The sequence below is a fragment of the Colletotrichum phormii genome (assembly GCF_030913505.1).
Source record: "Colletotrichum phormii strain CBS 102054 chromosome Unknown BDP81scaffold_9, whole genome shotgun sequence".
NCBI lineage: Eukaryota > Fungi > Ascomycota > Sordariomycetes > Glomerellales > Glomerellaceae > Colletotrichum > Colletotrichum phormii.
Window position 1 is genome coordinate 145,380 of NW_026851451.1, and position 23,766 is coordinate 169,145.

Consider the following 23,766-nt stretch of genomic DNA (forward strand, 5'->3'; position numbering starts at 1 on the left):
AAGAAAGGACCAAGGTCAGCCAAGGTGCAGTACCTTAAGTCAAGCAAAGCGTCTGAAGCACGATGGCATGGGTAGGTCGAGAATTGAAAAGAGTCGCAGGATTCTTGGGCGACGGGATGATTTGGAGCAGCAGCATTGAGACTCTGAGAGTCAAGTCACCTCACTCTGGGTGGCCTTGAGCATTCGTAGCTAAGGTATTCCGTAGACACGAATGGAAAAAGGGGACTTTGGGGTTGACATGTGTGAAGTATCCTTTTGCGGAGGATCCCACCAACAAGAGACCTTCCTCGGATGACCTGGTCAAGTAGCGGCTGGCCAAGCTTCAACCAAGGACTGCCCTGTTGAACCACCCTAAAAGATGGTTGCATGTGGTGGGGGAAGCAGGGCGGGGAGCTTCACAGCCAGTACCAATGGGAGCTCAGCCATGAAATCATCCCTCGTCGGCAAGGGCCATTGGACGCCGATGATTCAATGGAAGTCCACCATCCCACTGAGCCAGTAACTATTAACTCAAGGCACTTCCGTGATCTGCTGTCGTGTGTATGTTATATCTGCATCTGCACTGCGGATCCATTGGCGAGATCCCAAGACGCAGCCCAAAGCAAAAACAAATGTCGGCATCTCGTCTCATCTCAACAAGCTTCTACCTTAATTTGCCCGACATCGTTGCTGTTGGGCTGCTAAGGCTGCCTGCCTCTCTTCATTCCAGACCCTTCACCAACTGATTAGCTCTTGTCTTCTCTGCACTCCCCCATCCGTATACCTCTGCATCTGAATACCTACCTACTTATCTAATTAGCACACAAATCAGCTGTGCCTTGGTCTGCGTCGACGTGTCCGTGCAAGCTGCATTTTGCTGCACTGACGCTGGAAGGGGAGCATGGATACTTCTCCATTGGGCGTCGGAATACACACCGGGGAGACTGCTGGTCTCAAGACGCGCCAATGGCAGCTACGCAATAGCGGCCAATCGTGACAGGGAGCCCTAGATGAGACGGCCACATTGCCAATGAACCACTCACTCGTCCTCTTTTTGGAGAAACCACACGACACCGTCTACCTACCCAAGACCAAGTATTTCGTAGTGTACGGAGTACTTGCGGAAGTCAGGCGTGCGGCGTGCCAGGGTATCGAGAAGAGATGATCGATCTTGTTCATTTCGAAACCCCCCCGCGCTCTCGGCCCTGATCACCTTCACATTCCTGCCGTTGTAGAATCGGGCGAGGCGAGACGAGGCAAAGCTCGGTTTGCTGCTTCTGGGCTGGTGCGTTCCTGTGACCTAGCTCAACCCTCAACCCCCCACCCCCGGTTGCTGTGTGTCATGAGTTTGAAAGAATCTGAATCTGAAGCTGGGACTCCAGAACGACGGCCACCATCCCTGCACGAGAGACCTTGGGGCTTGAGTCTTGAGCATCTACGGATACCTCACCTCCCAGCGAAAGCTACTCGGTACCCAGCTCCATATCTCCAAATGCGGAGTCCGAGACGTGCGCTGGAGAGGGCGGGAGCTTGTCGGAGGAGAGGGGGGGCTAGGAAAACGCAAAATCTCCCGAAGAACCTCCCATAAATGTAGAGGCAAAATAGGTTCATATAATAACAAATCAGCCACAGGACTGTTACATGGTGTGCGACTTGGTGGCCTAACACCGTAACACGTAGGTTCATCTGCCCGTTGAGACCAGGTAGCGACGAGAGAAGCGGACACAAGAGTCGCAGTCGGGTGTCTCGGTGCAACTGCAACGCAAGAGCATCAAAGGCCAGAAGGAGGAGACAAGAACAGGACAGGGAAAAGGTACATTGCCTCTGATAATTACCCCAAGAACGACAAGACAAGACATACTCCGTACGTATGGCATGCCTGGCTGTGTGTGTACCCGTACCTTAGTGTGTGCTCAGTCGATCCATCATGCTGAACCCTGTCAGCCCATTCTGGACCTTAGGAAGTGGAAGGGTATATCCGTCAGTTTCCTCCTGCTTCTTGTCGTTCTCGTGAATTATTGTTTCTCTTTTCTGAGGGAGGCCCGGCAAGCATCCGGCCGATACGCCGGTGGCTCACTTGACCAGGCTGCCCCTCCCCCCTCTCTCTTCTTCGTCCGGGTCTCTTCCTCTCGATTTCGAAGGGGGCCTTCTGGCTGGCGGGAAATTGCATCGAATTTTCGGGGACCCATTCGTATCGGAGACCCTTCCATGAACGTGACATCCCATCTCCAAGCTACCTTGCAGTTGAGAAATTTCCCGATGGCTGCAGCTTGCATTAGGTAGAGGGAGGTCGACGGAGGGTTCCAGTTTTGTTGTTGTGCGTGTGGTGAAATATGTAGGCCATTGCGGGAGAGGGGAGAGGAGGGTGGTGTGGGAGGTGGGAATGGGTGAGAGCTCGGGAAGGGAACCAAGCTCCATTGGGGGAAAGCATCCAGTGCGGAGGAGGAGGAGGCAGGTAGAAGTCACCTCAGGCACCTTCCCTCAAGCCAAGGTACCTCAGCATTCTTAGGTAAATAAGGTAGGTACGGAGTAGGCCCAGTTCAGAACTTCAGTGTTCCTTGAGTCTTTACTTTCCGTCCTTAGTAATCCATGAATGGAGGAAGTTGCAGCGGGCAAGTGCAACGAACGCACCTGCTCTGCCTGCGTCCCCCATCAACCTGCCCTGGAAGGTGCAAAGTGTGGGGTAAGGCAATGGGCCCACTGGTGACAAGGTCTGTGCTCCCATGCTCCATGCTCCTGCCTCCATGTTCTTGTCAACCGCCCCACAATCGCCGGATTGTCCTTCCCCATTTCAATGTTTCCCCTCGCTCCCCCGTTTACACGACAGCAGCTTCGACCAGGGCAACCTCACCGGCCTCCATCTCGGTGGACAGAGACTTTGTCTTCAACCTTTGTGCTTCATAAGGATGCATTGCCATAATTTACTCTGTATAACGTACCTATAGTAACCCCTTATCCGTACTCGAAACTCTCCTCCTCGACATCCCCTGCCTTGCTTCTCCTCGTCCACCCCACGTCGCTCTGCAATCCCCCGGCATCCACGACCCCAACCAAAGGGTCCTCAACGTCCGGCGGGGGAGGAGAACCTCGGCGCCAATGTGTCAAAACCAGCTAAGCTCCATCTTCCTCTTGCATCCCCTCCATTCCGAATTCGTGTCCACTCCGGCCGGGAGCTCCCCCTTGGACGATGGACCTTGGGCCTTGGAACTCTATCGCGCCTGAAGCTGCTATCCAACTTGCCGGCGGATCAACGTTTTCCATCAAGAACTCTGCTAGAGTCTTGCATAAGCACTCCCCTGCCACCTACAGCCTATCTCAAGGTCTTCCCGTTCTGATCCGGGAAGCTACACGGCTAACCAAATCGATATGCTCTCGACGCGCGGAACAGCGGACCAAAGACTCGGACGCGGAACAAAGACCGACGTCTGAATAGGCTCGCTCAGAAAGAAAAGATTCAACACCCCCATCATCTCTCGCAACACTTACAAACATTGAGCTGTCCAGAATGACAGAGCGCAGTGATCAAAGGTTCAAGCTCGGGGCTCCCTGAGACCGTGGTTCGTCTTGGCTGACCCGTTCGCTTGGACTCCCGAAATGTTTAAACCCACCCGACATGCCCGCGAGTGCCGGGAGGCGCAACCCTCCCAACCGGTCCATCAGCGAAGCTTTGCGCGCTGGATGGACCCCTCCATCATGACTGTCGAGATCCCGATAATCGGCGGGCGTTCCGTCATGACCTGGCTTTCTCCAACGCCAAGGCTGCTGAGATTACTCTGCAGTGGTTGTTCACTGATGTATGGCTCGTTATCAACGCTCACGGCATAGCCTAAATTCATGCCGGCTCCATAAAGATGCCTATCCCAACGATTATAGCGGGTATTGGGTGTAGCTTCTGAAGTCTTCATCATTCCTGAAGGTGATGGACGCATGTACCACCCACGCGGTTGTCAGAATAAATGGCACACTCAGGTAGCTATCTACTTTATCCACCAAGTTCACAAATCCTTCCCAAACTCTACTACTACTTAAATATTACTAAAATAAATATCTAAAATAACTAACTAGTTATATTAAATATATAATTAATATTAAGAAAATTTCTAGGTTTAAATTATTTATTTTAATAACTATATATTTTGCGGTATTTAAGCTGAAAACTGCTTGTATATGTGCCACTTTTTCTGACAACCGCGTGCTACCTTACCAACTTGCTAGATCCGATACTGCTTGTCGAAATGTAAGCGCCGTAGTGAGCATTCCACCTGTGATTTTGCCCCGTGAAGACGAACGGTGATAGCTTGCCAGGCACCACTCGCTAGTTTCAAGAGTGGGTATAAAACCAAAGGTACCGATGAGCCTCGCTTCGAATAGTCTCCCCCAGACCGGCATTGCGTACCATGGCTCAAGAACCTCTCAGGCGTTTTCTCAGCAGTTGTGAAGAGAAAGCCAGAAATACCTGAGACCGTTCCTCAGCTTTATACCACAGAGTCATCTAGGATCGTGCCCAGTATTGAAAACCTAGGCCTTGGGTATTTTGCCTCAGCCTCATTGAACTATTCAGAACTAATACACATAGGTCTAGAAGGGAAACCGCCGTATCAGTAGCCTATCGTCATCAAACTCTCCCCTACTAGGAGACCGTTACAGCCTCGGTCGTGTCTTCTGCACTGCCCCAACCAACGTGGCTGTCGCCAATCTCGCCAGGTTCTACGTTGATACAAGCGAGACTGGGAGCTGGTTTCATTCAAGAAGCTACTGAAAGACACTGAGCTTATATGGCTACTCCTCGTAAGTCCAGTGGCAAAATGACCTGGCGTCTCCATTTGCCCGTGGCCTTTTGGGCTGGTGGTATATCGGCCTCCCCCCACGTATCGCCTCAAGAAAGAGGACCTATTCGGGTACCCAGGCCGCAAATGTCAAGATGTCCTCTGTCATAGGACTACCGGCGTCCAAGGCTTCGATGGTACGTAGGTGACTACCGTAACCAACAACGGGTGTCTATTAAGTATCTAATCAACACCAGCTATGTCGTATAAGTATTCATCTACATCGGTAGGTAGACAGCCTTGCAGCTTATCATCGTCGCTAAGGAGAAATTTCGGCATCATAGAGTACAATACCCAGACGCAGTGGGTATCGTTGAAACTCAGCGAATAGTCAACATATCCTAGTCAGCACCAGCTCCGGCTCACTTGCGGTTGGTAGCCTTCCTTTTCTGAGGAACAGCTTCGCAACTTTGTTAGATAGCTTTTCGATAGCAGCATGGCGATAGACTACAGAAGTAACATAACTTAACTCAGTACCAACACTCGGATGGGAGTTTACAGGGCATAGACTTCTCCATCAAGTGTTCGCATTCGCTATCTCGGGCTCTCGAAAAGCGACATCTGCGATTTGACCGAGAGCTTGGCTGTCTTTCAAGTACATGTCAATGTACGTTTTCTATCTCTAGCCCATGAAGTCATCTTTCACAGCCTCCCGCCTTCATAACTAGCTGGCAGTCTCAGTCCTCAGCTCGCTACCAGCACCTTAGTTGTCGGTCTTGAAAGGTTTAGAGGTCAAGGATGGCTGAGTCGAGCTGAAACTTGTGTTAACGTCGATGCTATAGTAGCTGCCTCATTCAATTCGAGTATATGGAATGAAATTCAAACTTATATGTGAAAAAAATACGCATATTGGTATTTGCGACGCATCATGCCTAAATCAATGGCCATCATTCAGAGGCAAATCAATTACTTGCGTTACCTTATCGAGGGCACGCGTTTGCACCTGATCGTGTATACATAAACGCGGCCGGGTGCCATGGCACAAAGGTTTCCTTCAAGACATTGCTGGTGGAGCTGGAGGCGGTAAAGAAACCGCATCACAGGTGTTAGTATCGACTATGTCCGGCTGTCATGGTTCCTTTCCATACTAAGAGAGCGACAAGGGCACCCCACATTACAAAGCTTGGAGGCATATACTCGGTATTCTATCACGTTCTTTCATACGATCTCTAACGAATATGTGCGGGTCGCTAAGTAGTAGGAGTAAGTTCTGCAGGAAGCGAACTAGGATGGTCTTAGGCTATTTTATCTTTTACTAAAAGGAGGTTATTCGTATGGAGCCTTTCTATTTGAAGCTATTTCATACCGATAGGATCCTTCAATTGATTTAGACTTAGCCGGTATTCTCTTAAAAATAGCTGGACTGCTGTTAAACTAGTAGTTATAAATACGTGCCCGAGGTAGTGTTTAGTCCTAAGAGAGCGAGCAGAGCAGAGCTGCTTCATGGGAGAGCTCATAGCCCATTTCCCACTTTATTAGGAACATGCTCATTAGCCTGTCATGACGCTCATCTGCACGATTTGTGACGAATACGTGAGGATCGCTGGGTAATGGGCATTGGAAGGGGCGTTCCTTGATTCAGGTCTCTTTCTATTAGAAGTCGGGTGAGTTGAGTGGATGTGAACGCCCAGGCACCTCAGCTTCTGTGCCTCAAGTCCCAGCGTCCAGCATCAGTAGCCGGTATGCGGCCCTTGCTTGAGATATTCCGGATGCCTCTGTTGCGTGTCCTTATATAGGGTATGCTTGGGAGATCAGTGACGTGCTAGGTACGTGCTAGGTGGGCGAGTAGGTCGACACCATGAGTGCTATTACTCAAAGAAGAATCACATAAAGAGCCTTTTTTTCTTCTCTTCAACGCTGTTCATTTTCCAATTGAAAAAAAGGAGAGTGAGGCATTGTTTAGGCATCTCTTTATCAATTCCCTAGAAGGCTCGTATCATATGAGGATGGGGACAGAGACCAAACTGAGATAAGTCGTTGTCGTTGACAGGCGATGGCTCACAAGAGTCTCAAGCACGTTTGAAAAGATTCGAATACCTCCTCATGGGATCAATAAACCGACATCATTTGATTGTCAGTGGGATATATATATACCCTCTGAAAGCTCTACCGAGTGTCCCTCAACTCTGCAAATTGGTTAATCTACTGACTCGAAGTGATGGAAGTAGACTTGGGAAATGAGGTGCCAGTGCCTGCTTCACACTGTGTTCAAGACCACCAACATTGCTTCCACTTGGTGGGGATTTGAAGATGATCTCACACTGTACCCACATCCACTTCGTCGCAAGAAAAAAAAAGACGTCGAAAATTGCGACTCATTTGCGACTCACCCCTCTACACCCCGCATTCATCCAAGTAAGTTGATCTCACCTTCGCTGACGCACAATCCCGACTAACGTTCCAGACAGATATACTCAGTAAGAAAGCGGTCTCCTACAGAGAAGCTCATCGCATAATTCCCTAGCTCTCACAACGAGACAACGCAGCCAACTCTTCTCAGGGTCTCACTCGGATCTGCCCCTCATTCAGGGTATCAAAAATCCAACCCCTCCAGTCCCTCCTTGTAAAACACCACCACCCACACCACCACCCACACCACCAACAACACACTTCGCAGTCAACACACACAAACCTCACAATGAGCCCATCCAGCGACGTCGCCGACGGCGACACAGGCACAGGCGACCTCTTCGCCGACCCGGAGGACTACTACCCGCCCACCCCGCCCCCAACCTTCCAAACCCACACCCTCGCCTCGGGCCGCGTCCTCACCCTCCACCTCGTCGGCTACTCGCCCACAGAAGCGCACCACCTCTGGAACGGAAGCCGCGTCGTCTCGGACTACTTTGAAGCGGAACCCTCACGCGTAAAGGGCAAGACGGTGCTGGAGCTCGGCGCGGGAGCGGGCTTGCCGAGTTTGACGGCGGGGATTCTCGGCGCAGAGCGCGTCGTTGTTTCAGATTTTCCGGATGTGGATATCGTCATGACGATGCAGAAGAATGTGGATGAGACGGGGGATTTGGAGGGGGTTGTGGTGCCCAAGGGGTATGTCTGGGGCGCGGATGTGAAGCCTTTGCTGGCGGAGATTGCTTCTTCTTCTTCTTCAGCCGAGAAGGGAGAAGAGAAGAAGTTTGACGTGCTGGTGTTGGCGGATCTTCTGTTCCGGCACTCTGAGCACGGGAAGCTCGCCGACACGATCTGGGAGGCACTGGCGAGGAAGGAGGGGAGCGTGGCGTATGTGTTTTTCACGTCGTACCGGCCGTGGTTGAGGCACAAGGATCTGGCGTTCTTCGACGTCGTGAGGGAGAGGGGATTTCTTGTCGAGCAGGTGTTTGAGAAGAAGATGGAGAAGCCGCTGTTTGATGGGGACCCGGGTGATTTGGAGATCCAGAAGACGGTGAGCGGGTATGAGGTGCGGTGGCCGAAGGAGTTGCTGGAAGAGGGCAAGGCATGAGGGCGTTGGTGATAGCGGATATGAAAGGGAAAGTACTGGTTGATGATGCCTTGCGGCATGGTGATATCTGAGTCGTGGGCAAGTTGGGTTCTATGAGAAATGAGCATAAGGAAAGAACTGGGTGGGCATATCTGGACTGGGACAAACAAAAAGAACGGGGGTGCGAATGAAAAGGACATCAAATATATCCCCTACTGAGTGTGAAATCATGGAGAAGGCATAGAAATATTATTTTTTATTTAAAAAAAAATAAAAAAATAAAAAGGAAAGGAAAGGAGGGGCTGGTGATAACTTACTCGAGAATTCACGCCCCTGCCCAGAATTGAACAGCGCGCCCCTCGGACCAGCACTGGCCTCATTGGAGTATTTGTTTTAATGCGACTCTGCGTCAGAGTCGAAACCACTCGGCCAAACCGACCGGGGGTGCTGGTGATAGGAGGAGGTGAATAGGCGCCTTGAGTAGTAAGGTGGTGGGTAGTCTTCCAGGTTCTTCGGATGAAGGAGGGCAGGAGGGAAGAGGTGGGAAGGTACGGGGTGAGACTGCAAGTCTTTGCCCCCGAGAAAGCATCTCAGCAATTGGAAGGTGCCCGGCTTCCTATCCCTTGTAGACTTCAGCTGGAAGGGGATATTTACAACCATGGCTGATTGAGTTATTGGGGGAATTTGTTGTCTGGGGGTTGGTATCGATGCCATCCCAGGCTTGGATCAAGGAGAGGGGGGTTTCTCCCACGTCAGCGTCTCTGAGATGGGCATCTCAACCTTTGAGATCATGTTATGTGAATCGTTGACCTTTAATTGCCCCTGATATGAGCTATCTCAATTCCATAGGCATTGACATGGCTTCGAGAGCTGACAGGTGCCGCTCTCTTGCTAGAGGTAAGCCTGCCCATCTTCCTTTTAAATCTTGTATCAATTCAAGGCGACGCACATTTGTCCAAGTTGGTCGAGTCCAAGACAATCATAATCACGTCAAGGAAGTCATTTTTCATATCAAGGTACCCCGTATTCACATCAATAGAAAAAGCACGTTCATTCAGGAGACTCATATTCAAAAAATAAAGCAACTCCCGTTCACTATCCAGCAACCCGTACGCATTTGTAACACATCGTTCAAACGAGTGAGACGAACGTGACAAGCCAGCGAACGAGATTATATTTCTTAAACCAATATGATCCCTCTCGATCTAGTTCAACTTGTTCACCCACCATCTTTCTAGTGAAGTCTTATACTCATGTGAAGCCAACTTTCACAGACAGCCCAGACATCTCCCCGATAAGTCCTCAAAACAAAGAATTGGTGCGTTCGTCCTGCTAACTAAGGTATCAACGGCTTTATATACCAGCAATCTGCCAGCTCAGGACTATAAACCAGGGTGTGATAAGTTCCTGCCTCACTTTCTCTCAACTCACGTGAAGCCCCCCTTTAGCAAAATGCCAGTCAAGTCCAAGAAACAAAGAATGATAGCATTCATTCAGCCATCTACCAGCGGTTTACATACCAACAATCTTTCAAGACTGGGATCTAGGGCAGTGGTACCTTCCTGTCCCTATCCTCTTAGCCAATCTCATTCCCCTTTACTCACTCACATCCTCCCCCTCTCACCCAAACCTCTGCTTCGCCAACTCCCTCAACCCCTTCATAACCCCCTCCTCCCTCTCCCGATACTCCCTAACCCTCTCCTCCCGCTCAACAGCCCTCGCCCGCGCAATCTCCTCCCTCCTCACCTCCCGCTCCGTCTTCTTCCTCTCCTCCCTCGCCTTCATAGCCTTCAACTCGGCAAAGCTATCCCCGCCACCCATGAGCTCCTGCTCGCCCACCTCCGCCGGCCCTCCATCTCCACCCAGCCCTTTCTCGCGAAACTCCTTCATCTTCTCGTTAACGGCCGCCCTCTTCTCAAGCTGCCGCTCCCGCGTCCCCGCCTCCGCGCGCGGGGCTACGTCGTCCAGCCTCTCCCGCTGCAGCTTCCTGTCCTCCTTGCGCGCCTGTCGGAGGTCCGTGGCCGCCGCCGAGCGGTCGCGCACTGCGTCTTCGGCGAGGGTCTCGCGTTGGAGGGAGAGGTCTGCCATGTTGGGGATCCCGGGGCCGGAACGCTGGCCGGTGCCGCGCGTGGGCGGTAACCTCGGTCCAAGATCATCATCGTCGTCATCGCCATCATCCTCACCATTGCGACGATCCTCTTCTTCCTCATCATCAGTCCTCTCCCCGCCATACTCTCTCTCCTCACTCCTCCCCACCACCTCCAGCCCCGTACCCCCATCCCCCCGCGAAGCAACCCCCTCAATCCCAACCTCGAGAGCCCTTTCCTTGGCAGACACAAACATCTCGGGATCATACCACCCCTGCGACAGCTCCCCGCGATTCCACTTCCCCACAAAACTCTTCCACCGACCCCTCACCTCCCTCTCGTCCATCTCGCGAATGTCCTTTTGCTTCTGCAAATCGAGGTAATACGCCAACAGCGGCCGAAACACCTCCATCTCCGACTTGCCCAGCTGCCGCGCCTCGTACGGCAACGAGACCGCCGCCGCCGTCGCCGCCTTCTTCTCTTTCGAAGCAGTGCCGCCGGCAGTATCACGGGGACTATCCCGGTGCCGACGATGATGGTGATGATGCCGTCGATGCTTATGTCTCGAATCCCGATCCTCCGGGTCGTCGTCGCGGCCGCCGCGGTTTCCACGAGGTGATCTCGCCCTCCGCTCCCGACGCGAACCGCCCTCGCCGACAGGCGATCTCCGCCTCACTTCCTCCCGGTGCCGCCTCGGCGACCTCGATCTCGACCTCGACCGGGAGCGGGTCCGTCCGTACCTCCGCTCCTCGCCCCTCCGCTCACCCGAGCGTTCATCGTCTCCGGCCATGGTTCAGAGGAGAGGTGAATGACGTCCAATGAAGTGAAGTTACACCCCGAAGCAAGGATGAGCCAAGTTGGGATGAGATGGAGATGAAAGATCCACGATAAGACCCTCGTAAACACACACAAGACCTCCTCCTTGCCTGTTTGCGACAACGTCCTTCAAGAGATCCTCGGAAAACAAGCTTTTTTCACTGTCTTGGATTCGTTCCCAGAAATGTGACAAGCAAGGTCGCAACGTCAGATATCTTTTGACAAGGATGGTGTTTCCTCCCTCGACAAGAGAAGTCGAAAAAAACGATGGGTGTGTGGGGTAAGGATCTCAGGTCGAACGTCGAATCGTGCCGTCTCTTTGTTTGATCACAGTTTCAGGCGTCGAGAATCTGCCGCGACGGTGAAGCCGATCAGCCGAATTGGCCTGCGCGCCCAAAGAGGTGGGGAAGGAGCTTTCGGATGATGCCGAATGGTTCTGGTAGGTGAAGATGAATTCTGCGACGGCAGATAGTGCACATGTGTGAGCCTCGCGATGTGAAAATCTGTGATGGCGCTGGATTTCAATGTAGGTTGAAGGTTGATCGTTTGCGGTGATGTTGTTGCGCGAGAGGCCAACGTCCGTGCCTCCTGACGGTAAGAAAAATATTGGAGACTTCCCTGGTCTCGCGGCGTGGCTGGGGACCGGAGCAGTGAGTACCCCAATTTCGGCGCCGGAAGGCACATACCGTGCCGATTCCCCCTCTCCTGTCTACGACCGCTCCGAAAACATTGCCTAGATTACGGCAATTAACCCCGGGCTTATCGCCTGGGCCGCGGTTCGGGACTCTCTCAAACCAGGTACTCCCGACTCATTATTAGCTTCACTGCGCAAGGTACTCGAGGAAAGGCTTGAATAGTTTCTGATTCGATTTCAATCACCGAGTCGCCAAACGTTCTATGAGCAAATACTTGTTATATCAGTACTGCGATGCGGCTAGTAGAGGGTATCGTTCCAAACACCGCGTATGCAAATCGAGAAACGGCTGAACAATGCCGACCTTGTCAAAGACTCCCCCTCCTATCCATCGTCGAGGGTAAAACATCCCGCAAAACCTAATCCTTTACGGATCCCAGCTCGACACACCCGAGCACTCCTCATCCTGATTCGGGTATGGGCGAATTGTTGTGTATCGAACAGCCGAGGCACTGACAATCATCGCCGCATGGGCATGAGGACGTCTCGCCAGCGCATCCGTCACCGTTGAACGGATATGTCACGAAGAAGAAGTCGTTCGCCGACAGTGCCTGCTCTTCACTCAACACTGAGGCTGCATCGGAAGGCGTTTGCGGACCAGCAGGAGAACCCCCATTTTCGCCATTCGTGTGTACATCCATTCCACGGGCGCCAGTCCCGTTGGTCGTCGCCGTCTCCGAGTGCCCATTCGTGCCGTTCGTGCCATTCGTGCCATTCGTGTCATTCGTGCCATTCGTGCCATTCGTGCCATTCGTCATTCCGTAAGAGTCGTCCAGCATGCTGGTGTATGCGGATCGCACGTAGTCTTGCGTCGCATCGTTGTAAGGGTGAGCCGCGCAGCCCACACACTGGCAGCCGTCGCCACAGCTACACATGTGTGATGTTGATTCGGGCATCATCGGGGTTGTGCCATCTGGGGTAAAGAGCGAGTTCGGCATGCCGTACGCGGCCGGCTGCGGAATTGGGTGTCCATACTGCTGCGCCTCCATCTGCTGCTTCCACTGAGCAGGCTGCAGCGGTGACATCCAAGATCCGTATTGAGGCGGGTATGTGAAGATTGTCGGTTGAAAGTACGAGTTGAACATGCCCTGAGGCATGGCGGTAGGTGTCTGGAAAGGTGACATGGCTATGGCGCTCGACGGCGACATGTGGCCGTTCGACATATGATGTACATTTGTGTCTATTGCAGGCGCCTTGCTGGAGCAACAGCCACCCGTCTTTGGCTTTGGTTGCGTCTTGGGGCTCGAGCTGACACTAGAAGGCTGTGTTGAGTTCCCCTCGGCTTTGCTCGGCCCTGAGCAACATGAGCCACCCGTGCTGGTGCTCGTCAGCGAGGGCGGAGGGGGGGGCTTCGGCGTCCCGTTGACCTTTCCTGAGCAACAAGATCCCCCATTCGACGCTGCCATCGGAACGGGCGTTGTCGCAGTTTGTGGTGTATTGACGGCTGGTGACACGGCATTCGGCTGAGGCATCGACATGGCGGGTCCTGGGGGAAACATGGGCGCGGGCATCTGCTGTGGGAACATTGGATACATGATGGGTTGATGGAACCCGCCGTTAACACCGCCCATCATGGTCATACCGCCGTATTCCATCCCGTTTCTCGGTGTGGGTATGCCCGGCATGCCGCCATTGGCGTGTGGCACGTGATTCGCTTGAGCTATGTCGTAGGGCGGCAATATGTTGATATTGGCGGCATCCATCCTCTCGAGATTCACGGGGTCGAACGACTGCTTGCGACTGGTCGCTTTGGGGGCGGATTTTTGTATGCGAAAAGAGGCAGCGGATGCCTTGGTCGGAGACATTGGCGGGGTGTCACTCGCAGGCGATTCTGCCTTGACGACACTGGGTGAATCTGCGGGCGTTCCGGCGTTGCTGGAACCGCAGCCGCATTTCTGCTTTCTCGGGATGGCGGCCGTTACACTACCACAGCCGCAACCGCGGGCGGGGGGATGAGGACAAGTGCTCAAAGGTCTGCCGGGCTTTCGAACAGGGACCATCAAACGTTCATTCGCATGGGTGCATTTGGTGGAGCGATGACCACGGATGCATGGCTCGCTGAAGGGCGGAGAGCGAAATCGTCAGCTCGGTGTCCATTAGAAAGCAGGATGCGGGGTTCCAAGGATGGGCACAGAAGTCGCGCGTCTCGTGGTAGACGAGGGTAAACACGACGAGGAAGAAGCGAAAAGAAGGAGTGACGCCGGAGGACTGGGACGCAAGAAAGAGGACGTTGCGACTTACCAAGCCATCTTCTGGCCGTTGATGAGCGGCATGGTGGGCTGTGGTGGGGGTGGCTCTCAAGGTTGCTGTGATACGTGAGGGCGAAAGAGAATTTGGCGATTGTCCAGATTGAGATAGAGCCTGAAGGTTTCTCAAAAAGTGATTGCAAAACTGAAAAGCTGCGATGAATCTCGCTCGCTTAGGCGTCGACCCCAGTAGACCTCGGACGGTGGGAGTGAGCGGCGGCGTGGAACATGAAGGCGGGAGCCAGCTCTCAAGGTGCGGCGGCGGCGGTCGTCGAGTCTCGGTTCTGGTTCTGGTCGTCGTTTGGCTCGTGGCCGCTGCTGGATCTCTCTGCTGGGCTTTTTGCGACGCAAGAAAGCGAGCTATGTACCCGGCAACGTTGGGTGAAATCGGCTCAGCGGGCAAGAGTGGCCACGTGATGGTTGAACGGACGGCGGCGGTATAATTGGTCGTGGGGCTTGCAGCGCAAAGCAATTCGGTAACGATGTCGAGGTGAGGAGTGCGGGATTGGAAGGAGCTGGAGATTGGCGAGAGAAACGAGCGGCGTTTCGAGCGTGAAGAGGTTTAAAGCTGCGCGCAATGGTGTGTAAGGGCGGGTTTCTGGGTATTGAAGGAAAGCAGATTCAGAAGGAACCGCCGGGTCGGCAAAGCAGTGGAATCGTTGCTACCTTTACCTGACCTGCCCTGGTAGTGGTAGTGGTAGTGGTAGTGAGTGAGGTGGTACGGTAACAGCGACCGTGGGAACAGGAAACGGCCCAGTGGACCGTTTGGGGGGGAAAGGACGTCGGAGGAGACGGGGTTTGGCCGGTACGGATAGTCCACAGTGACTGAGGAAGGAACAACACCAGCAGCACCTGCTCGAGTCGAGTAAGACTTAGGTAAGGTAACTTGACTTGAAGCAGTCAAGGCAGGTCCTTTCTTTCCTCCTCTTCCTCGCTCCTTCCCCCGATCCGAATCCATCAAGAGTCACAACTCCCAACCTACCTTGGGTACCTACCTACCTTAATTACTGCGTAAAGGCACTTGCCTCTTCTCGGGTAGCTCTGGGTCCCTTACCAGCACTAGCGGCCCCTATTCTCGATGTCCTACCTTGGTCCTTGGCATCGTCTAAGGTAGTCCAGCCCACCTCAGTAGGTATGAGACTGTGAGTACCAGTTCCGAGCCCCCAGCAGCGGCAAGAGAAGCACGAGCAACAGCGGCGTGGACGGTGGGTGTGGACAATGGATGGGGCGCGGCGGGCGGGAGGGGGGTGAGCGAGCCAGTTGAGGATCCCGGTAGCGCATCGAAACAGCCCCACGTGCGGGGGTTTATTACATGTCTTGCTGTCCGCCGCCTGCTTCTCTTTCCGCCTTGTTCGGATACCCTACTCTACCACAGTACATACACAAGAGATGACAGAGATAATCTTCAAAAGTACAGAGACTGAATGCTCAGTGCCTACAGCGTACTGACGAGCATGCTTACCTGAGAACGTGTGATGAAAGCCCGGGCGGGAGGAGGGGTCTGTCTGCAGCTCTCATCACAGACGGCATGCCATGCCCTGTCCGTCTACCTGAGCCCACGGGACAAGTACACAGACAGATACCCTTTCCGGCTATGCCACCTCAACCTCGTCTTACAATCCGAGCTCACACATCAAGTTCTCTCACAGCCTGCCTCAATGCCTTATATGAGTCGAACATGAGATGACCCTAAATGATCCCTTCTCGTTATCTCTCACTCTCTCACTCGGTGTTCGGAGCAAGCTTTTTTGACGGCAACTTTCTAACCAACTCTAAGGCACGTTATCCCACAGCATAGCAGGGCCAACCCAGCAGTACTGGCAACTCACCTCTGCTGCGTGTGCTCAGAATGGTAAGCCGGGGCGCGGTTGGGACTTAACCTCAGCCCGTCAAGCCCGTACTCTTTGGGCTGGAAGTCGGCGCGCTTCCCACGTTGAGATGGCGTTCGCCGCAGAAGCGTCCCGAGCGTCTATTTCCCTCACCGTCGGCGGGTGCTCGAGGTAGTGTAAGATGCTGAATATACTACCTACCAGCCAGCACAATACACATCGCATCGAGAAAGGGAGAAGAAGGAGAGAGAGAGAGAGAGAGAGAGAGAGGTGAGAGAGATGTGGCTGACTAGAGAAAAAGCTCCGGCTATAGAATAAGCCGCGCTGCTCCTTTTTCTCTGCCGGGATACGCTGCCCAACTCGATAAGAAGCTAACTCTGGATCGCCGTTTAGTACCGAGTTCCCGTTTTCTCACCCACCGCGGCTACCTAACAATATCTCCATTCTTGTTGTCCGCACCCGGTGACAGACCACCGAGGTGGTGGGAAGCAGGCATTATCGGTCATATTTCTTCTTCGTGTCATTCTTGCATCTTAACATGAGAAACTCCATCATCAGAGGAACTATACATAAAGTCAAGGGTCCAGACTCCAATAATCCTGTGCGACCACACACACACGCTCACACATCACGACCGACCATCTGACTGGCTCCTCCTCTCACTCCCGCGAGTCGGTGCCGAGTCCGCGGTCGGCCCAGACTCAGACTCATGTTCCCCATCCAGGCTTCAGGCCGGGGAGTCAGGTCACCCATAAAAAATAAAATAAATAATAATAATAATAAAAAAGGTCGGAACTCGGTACATAGAGAACCTCTTATTTACTGCGTAATAAACCGAATATCTCTATGCGCCATCCCTGTCGGACTTGATCCCATTCTCGTGTGTCGTCACAAGCCTTCACAGTCCCAGTGAGGTGGTTCCCCCCCCCCCCCCCCCCCCCCATCATCCCCGTGTTAGTCGTCCACAGCCGCGCACAGATATCGCGCCCAGGTTCCGAATGCTCAATGCTCAACCTCGAGCATTCCGAGCCTTCAAATCAAATCCATGAAAAGAATGCATTTCCCCCGGCCAAACTCTCTAGATCAGGAAACTCGAGCGTGGGGAATAAAAAAAGGCGAGAAAGACCGTCGTCACCGTAAGGAGGGTGGGAGCGAGCAAGTAAAAAATCCGACTACATACCTACTCCACCGTCAGAGGCTCGAGAGGCAAGGGAGGTGAGCAAGTTTTGATTGGCCGGATCCGGGCACCACCAAAAATTCACCAAACGAGACGGTCGTCGAACGACCATTTCCCACTGGCACCACCCCTCTTTCTCTCTCTTTCTCTGCGAGGCACCAACAAGAAACCACTTCATACGAAGAATGCGTATCCATGGCTGTGCAGGCGTAGCGCTTGTAAAAAATAAAAAAATAAAAAGTCAGCCAGAAAAAGATACCCCGAGGTATGTCCAGGTGGGAACTTGTGATGCAACCGCATTTCGCCGGCATTGGAGGTAGCTCGCTGTGTAGATGGCATTAAGACGGCTTCGTTCTTTCTTTCTCCGCCGTAACTTTACGCTGGGTTGGATATCTTTGCTAAAGCGAGAGAAAGAGAGACCTGTATAATACATAGACGGCTCTCATGGGTGCGTTGGTAAACCCGTCAACCTGACTCTTCACTTATGCCGTCATATCTCGTCCCGTTCATATATCCGTATGGACCTGTCTGCCCATCACCCTTTATGCATCGCCATGCCGCGCTCTCTCTAAGCGGCACCGGGCAGCCCAAACTTGGATGCCGCCCCGTCGTCCTCTGCAAGACGGCTGCCATATCCCTCCCACATATACCCCGTCCCGCTCACGGCCCAGTCAAGACACATGCGTTTACAATACGATTCTTCAGATAACCCTGAATCTTCATAGGGTGAGCAGTTTTTATCAATCGTCCCAAGCCCGCCGCCTCGCCCCTGGTTCGTCTTGGCCTACTTCAAGAACCAGCGCCCGCGTCTCGCCACGCGCGGCTAGTTGCCCTCATCCGAATCCCCAGAGTCAGCAAACATGTCCACGGCTCTCATCCGTTTCCGAGGCTGTCCCTTTGGCTGGGCTGAGAATTGCAAACGTCCGGCAGTATGTGTGTCGTCAGTCTCCGCGGTCTCTGCTGCTGCTGCTTCTACCTTGCTGCTGGCCTCGCCCAATGGTGACTGATCCTTTGCCGTTTCGGTTGCGTCCTCTTCCATCGGCTCCCCCTCGACATCATCATCCACCATGGGCTCACCCTCCACATCCTCCTCGCTCATTGGTTCACCCATGACATCGTCTTCTTCCATGGGTTCACCGGCAACATCCTCCTCGTCCATTGGTTCGCCTTCGACATCCTCCTCTTCCTTGTCAGCTGTTGGCTCTGGCGCTCTCTGGTCAAGGGTACGCGTTGTGGCAAAATCCGCGGCCGGCATCGAGGTCTTCTCGACCACCTTCCATCTACCCTTCTTGGCTGCGTCATCTTCAATCTGCTCTTGTGTCTTTGAAGATGGCGGGCTTTCGAAACTTTTGGCAAATAGTTCCTGACTCTCTGTCGGAAAGACACACCAACCCTCCCAAAGGCTCAGGACTAGACCAACGCTTCGTTTCCACTTCTCAGCCCGCAGTCGGCCCCAGTTTAGCTTCTCAGCCATCAGCCCCAGACCCTCAAAGGTCTGGCGCTCTTTGAGTGCTCCTTCGAAGATCTGTCGATACCGCCAAGCGCGCTGAATACCGCTACTAGAGGAGGCCGATAGCACGTCGCTGACAATGTATAGTCCCACAAGGCTTGCACCGCTGGTATCGGGCCCCTCCTTCTCGGCTTTCTCTTCCGGCTCAGCTTCAGGCGGCTCTGAATCATCCCTTTGTCTGCCCTTCTCTTTGCCATTCGACTGAAACTCTGGGTTGGCCGCCGTCAGTGCAAAGGGCTTTTCTACGTTCGAGACGATCATATCGACGACCTCTTTGGCACCCCGGCTTGCGTGTGTAAGGGCAAAAGCTGTCACTCGGGCGACATCTCCTTTCCGAATTTTCGATAAAGTTGTAGGCAAGCGTGATAAGAGATGGGTAAGCTTTGCTTTGTCGAGGGGGTTCAGGAAGGTAGCCTCTGCTTCAGGCCCCTGAGTCTGATTCTCGCGGTTCTCCCCGTCAAAGTCCTCGTCGTCTGAGGAGTTATACTCCGATTCGGATACGAACTCATCAAGTTCTGTGACGAACTCGAACGGCAGACCTTTCTCTGGAGCTTTCCAGGCGTGGCTGCCATCAAAGAGCGGTAGATACCGTCCCTTGTTGCTCCGAGCAGACGCTCCTGTGACGATCTCCCATAAGCGCCATCGGTACCAGATACCTCCTTCGCTGCGAGCGTCCCAGATCCAAGCCCATTTTGCCTCCCGTTGAACCTCTGAACGGCTCATTAGCAAAGCCTCAAACTCCACGCCGTGCTCGAGAACCGATTCGATGGTCTTGTTGATAAGTTGTACCATCTTGACATCGTTTGGGGGCTTGACAGGCACGTGAAGAATAGTGCTCCGATTAATTGCTCCACCAATATTTGGGGCATACGAGGTTGGCGGCGCAAACCCTCGATGGAAGGCATGCTGTGTTGTCGCATTACCGGGTGCTGTCTGCTGTGACACAGGCTTGGCACCAAAAGGTTGCGATCCAGCAGATGTGCCACCCAGTGTCGATGTCGTTGCGGTTGCGACTGTCGAGGATAGATGCCGGTGCAACGATAGGTAACAACCGTAACCTAAGTAGCGATTTTGTAGCGAGCTTACGACTGCGTCCAGATCTGTCGCCGGCGTGTCTGGCGATAGTGTGACAATGGCCACGGCGCATTTTTTCTCCGTGCCTGAAGGTCCCATAGGCGGTAAAATCTTGACGTGTTCAACATTGAGGCTTGTCGGGATCAATGACTTGATGAAAGCAGGTGATGTTCCAGGCGGCAGCTGAGAAAGACGCAACGTAGGTCTGGCCACTGCAACTTCCTCAGCTCTCGAGTCCGATTTGCCTTCGTCCTCATCGTCACTGTTGTGGAAGACCTTGGCGACCGAAGTCGGCTCCTCCCTTTCCTCGAACCCGAGCCTGCCATCTCTTTCCCTCTCCTGTCGGTATGCGTCGAAGCCTCTCTTCCGTCCAAGCGAGCCTGGCGGAGGCCCCAAGCTTCCTGGGCCGCTCTTGAAGCTCGGAGTAGGACCTAGACTACCTGGGCCGCTCTTGGGATTCGATGCGCCAAAGTGTCGCTTGGATGGTGCAGGTGCGCCCAACGGAACGCCGCCAAACCCAGGGACCTTGGGCTGGGGTCTTTGTGAGGGCATCGAGCCAAACCGGCCGGTTCTCGGGTCGTCGTCATCATCGTGATCGAAACTCTTGACAAAGTCCTGGTACACTGCGGCGGTTTCGGCAGCCTCGCGGGCCTTTTTAGCTTCGGCTTCGGCTCTTTGTTTCTCGAACGCGGATTGCTTGGATGGTTTCTGAAGCTTCGCCTCCACGTCGGGAAATTCGACGAGGTTCTTTGTCGATGACATCGCTACCGGTACAGCTGTGGAGCTTCTTGTCGCATAGTCGTAGTCTATGGGAATCTTCCGTGATCGGGAGAGGCGCGTAGTCGTGGATCGCAATTGATGGTATTCGTGAAGTTGCAGAAGAAGGCCAAGGTAGCGCTCTGTAAGTGCGCCCGTGAACCTATGCAGATCGCGGTATGCACTGTGTAGTAGCGGAGAAGCGATATTCTCGCACTGTCCTGCTCAATGCCACTTTCCGATGTGGCTTGACCCATTTTGAGCCACACTTTCCTGACTTCGCACCTTGTGTGTACGATGCGATGTGATATTAAGTTCACAGCTTCGGTGGAAGCTTCAAGCCACGATAAGAGCTGTGCTTGATACGTCATGGTGCGCCATGTGTCCTAGGCAGTAGTTTATGGAGATGTGTAGTGTTCTGATATAAAAGGATGCTCCAGCAACAGAACCTTACTTTTGATATATAACCTTCTCCGTCCCAGCGCTCTCGTACTACCTGCCCCGAACCGCTTCCGACAAGAAAGACACTGATTGACACTCACTGGAACGTCTTGCTCTATACCTACGATATTACCGCACAGCGCATCCGATAAAGAGGGTCTTCGACACCTCCACCTTACCAAGATGGACCCTGCCATAGATCTCGACAATATGAACGCAGCCAACTCGACCGATATTCTGTCCCAGCACGTCCAAGAAGAAGGGCATGGAGGTCCCACACGACCATTCGAGTTAATCTCACGCACCGACTGGATGAGATTAATGTACCACACAACTTCTCAACGCGGACCGACACCGCCAAGCAGAGAACATCTCCATCCGCGCATAGACACTGTAGATGAAGCTATGGAGTGGTATGAAAGGTTTCATCAACGAACGGCGTTCTTCGACAACTGGATCCTCCAGTTCATTTACAACATTTTTGACGCTTTCCGCCTCCACTATCGCATGTTGGTGACCCATTGGAGTGAATACCAAAGATGGGAAGTCGAGCGCCAGAATCCCTGGGGAAACTGGGAGGGCCAGATTGGTTTCCAAGACGACTCCCCTGACCCGAAATGGCGGGCTAAAATTGTTGTGGAAGTGAAGGAGCTTGGAGGGATGGATATGGGGTTCCTGATTCATCAAGACCAGGCCGTCTGGTCATGGAGAACCGAACCACCACATGCGGCTTCCTTTTGGGATCAACCGAAACATCAAGATGTGGTCATTCCCATTAAAGCAGAGCCACAATGGTAGTTTGCGCCTTTCTTGGGATGGATAGCCGCCGGCGAAAATATTGCTCCCGCTTGGCGATTCGTCAAATGATGGAAACTTCAAAGGTAGGCACACGTACCATACAGTCAGTCTGGCAGGGTAGATGAGTTGTTATTCAGTCGTTAATAAAGCGTGAGTTGGCCTCTCTGCAACCAGTTCCAGCCATACAATGGCTAGGCCTCTTACATAAGACGTCGCTAATCACATTGCTTCTCTCTAGCCTCTCTTGTCGTCTACTTTAGTGGCCCCTCTCGGCGCCGGCGGGGTATTCTCCTTAGAAGTATATACTATTACTATGTAACGGTGCTGAGCGTACGTAGTGTTAATAGAAATACCTTCAAAGATTGGCAAGTCCCATTACTACTTACATACCCTTTTTCTATAATAACTAAGTATTTAGAGATCTAAAAAGACAAAAGAGTTCGCCCCCCCGGTGCTAAACTGGGGGCTACATCTCTTGGTGCTCATACTGGGAAATTTATGGTGCTCATGCTGGGATTCGAACTCGGGTATGCGCTGAGCCTGTCGTCGAGTAGGCTGGTTGGCGAAGTTGTTGACCATTAACCACTCCACCACCACGCCACAGTTTGACCTGACCCCCGACCTAGGGGGCGCCTGCTGTGCTGGTGACAGGAATGGAATTGAGGGGGGATATATACCTTTCTCGTGGACGGGAAGGTGTGAGGCGGACGGTCTGGCTAGGCAACCCTTTGGGCCTGGTGTTTGTGATGCCTCAGGGCCAGAAGTGAGGCGGCAAATTTGCTGGTTTTCGGCTTCAGATGAAAAGAAGCAACTTCTGTCCCTTGGTACATCTTGCCTCACACTCTGGCAGTTTGCTCCACGGCCGGGCTAGGACTGAGGGATGGCTGTTCGACTCGACCGACACGCTGGTCATTGACCTCACTGAGAAGGGTTCTCGTAAATGAAATGACACAGCGCGTCACGCAACTTATACCGCTTGAAGAGCTGCCAGGTTTGCCAGCCCTGATCGCTGGGTAGCAGGTGGGTTCTCACACTCGTACGACATATCGACCTCTCGCCATACGAGCTGTACTTGAACTTCAATACCCTTCCTTCTTTGGCATTTAGCGAGGATTCGCCCTGGAATACCTCAACGCGAGATGACCATGAATAACAGGATTAGCCTTTAGCAACGCCATTTCGGTACACGCAAGTTTCAGATAGATAAGGACAGAAGTTATTCGTCATCTCCTGGCGATACAGGGACCCCTTTAAAAAGGACACAGAGAACGAACCCCCGCTAGAGTCTGCCATTGCGGGTCGTTTGGAGGGCTGTTGGCTACCTAAAAGCCTCGAATCGAGAACAGAAGAATACCAATTACCTTTGTACTCTGGCCACATTGTCTGTCCGAAAGTCTCGGACAGAAAAGGATGCAAAGCTGATATTTATACTCTTGGTCAAATAGCTTGGCTGCTCATATGCGTCGAAAATGGAATAGCAGGAGATCAAAAGACATTTGACTTCGGAAAGAATCCTCTGCCAATACATGTAGCTTGGATGTGCGAAAGTCCCAAGCCGAGAATAGACAGCCCTCTGGCAACATAGGCTCAAAATGAGCACCGTGGTCCTTCTGGGATATTTGCCGAAGATGCGGATAGAGTTAACGAAAGAGAGCAATGAACGACGAAGCTGTACGTTCATAACAAGCCTGGTCAACTGGTTGGACGAAAGTATAGGGGGGCAGACTGATATCCATCCTCTGGCAATACCGTTTACGTGCTACGCCACCCAACATACGCGAAACCGAGCGCTGATTGACGTCGTTTCCAGCTCTCCAATGGGTTGGTTGGGCCGCACATCGTGGTATGGAAGACCAAGAGCTCTTGGTGAAGATTTCGCTGCTGAGCAATCCCTACTGAACTTTGACAAGCGAACCCAACTTGAGGACGATGATAATGCGCAGCTGTAGCTCGTGAGTTCTAAGCCAGGCACAAGCGACACTGAGCCGGAGTTCAACAGCCTTGAATACTTTGGCGACGCGAAATTGACATGGCCTCACCCCCAACCATGCGAAATAGCCTTTCTTCGCTCAGTGGAAAGACCACTGGCATGCCAGACCT

At 52.9% G+C, this 23,766-nt stretch overlaps 6 protein-coding genes across 6 annotated transcripts; 2 read left to right on the forward strand and 4 right to left on the reverse strand.

The window, feature by feature from the left end:
* Positions 1-7,213: 7,213 nt before the first annotated feature.
* On the forward strand, positions 7,214-8,540 carry BDP81DRAFT_373191 (nicotinamide N-methyltransferase). Its single transcript, XM_060586675.1, has one exon. It carries the CDS (start codon positions 7,444-7,446, stop codon positions 8,257-8,259), a length of 816 nt encoding a protein of 271 aa, XP_060445595.1. The 5' UTR covers positions 7,214-7,443; the 3' UTR covers positions 8,260-8,540.
* A 1,318-nt stretch (positions 8,541-9,858) lies between these two features.
* BDP81DRAFT_393699 (uncharacterized protein) lies at positions 9,859-11,115 on the reverse strand (the record flags this gene model as incomplete). Its single annotated transcript, XM_060587856.1, has 1 exon — positions 9,859-11,115. The coding sequence occupies one exon, from the start codon at positions 11,113-11,115 to the stop codon at positions 9,859-9,861; it is 1,257 nt and encodes a 418-aa protein (XP_060445596.1).
* A 1,121-nt stretch (positions 11,116-12,236) lies between these two features.
* On the reverse strand, positions 12,237-14,108 carry BDP81DRAFT_449104 (uncharacterized protein; the record flags this gene model as incomplete). The annotated part of the gene is made up of 2 exons (XM_060592365.1): positions 12,237-13,893; positions 14,077-14,108. 2 exons carry the CDS (start codon positions 14,106-14,108, stop codon positions 12,237-12,239), a joined length of 1,689 nt encoding a protein of 562 aa, XP_060445597.1.
* A 1,723-nt stretch (positions 14,109-15,831) lies between these two features.
* Positions 15,832-16,166, reverse strand: BDP81DRAFT_426415 (uncharacterized protein). The gene is made up of 2 exons (XM_060590291.1): positions 15,911-16,166; positions 15,832-15,853 (listed from the first exon to the last, which is right to left on the reverse strand). The coding sequence occupies exon 1, from the start codon at positions 16,133-16,135 to the stop codon at positions 15,971-15,973; it is 165 nt and encodes a 54-aa protein (XP_060445598.1). The 5' UTR covers positions 16,136-16,166; the 3' UTR covers positions 15,832-15,853; positions 15,911-15,970.
* A 1,744-nt stretch (positions 16,167-17,910) lies between these two features.
* Positions 17,911-20,433, reverse strand: BDP81DRAFT_318080 (coatamer subunit protein; the record flags this gene model as incomplete). Its single annotated transcript, XM_060584323.1, has 1 exon — positions 17,911-20,433. One exon carries the CDS (start codon positions 20,431-20,433, stop codon positions 17,911-17,913), a length of 2,523 nt encoding a protein of 840 aa, XP_060445599.1.
* Positions 20,434-20,757: 324 nt separating this feature from the next.
* On the forward strand, positions 20,758-22,151 carry BDP81DRAFT_426419 (uncharacterized protein). Its single transcript, XM_060590292.1, has 2 exons — positions 20,758-21,816; positions 21,905-22,151. The coding sequence occupies exon 1, from the start codon at positions 21,052-21,054 to the stop codon at positions 21,664-21,666; it is 615 nt and encodes a 204-aa protein (XP_060445600.1). The 5' UTR covers positions 20,758-21,051; the 3' UTR covers positions 21,667-21,816; positions 21,905-22,151.
* Positions 22,152-23,766: the final 1,615 nt, after the last annotated feature.

Bases quoted from the DNA above. Each gene is read 5' to 3' on its own strand.
- BDP81DRAFT_373191 (XM_060586675.1), top strand. From the start codon at position 7,444: ATGAGCCCATCCAGCGACGTCGCCGACGGCGACACAGGCACAGGCGAC.
- BDP81DRAFT_426415 (XM_060590291.1), bottom strand. From the start codon at position 16,135: ATGCGATGTGTATTGTGCTGGCTGGTAGGTAGTATATTCAGCATCTTA.
- BDP81DRAFT_426419 (XM_060590292.1), top strand. From the start codon at position 21,052: ATGGACCCTGCCATAGATCTCGACAATATGAACGCAGCCAACTCGACC.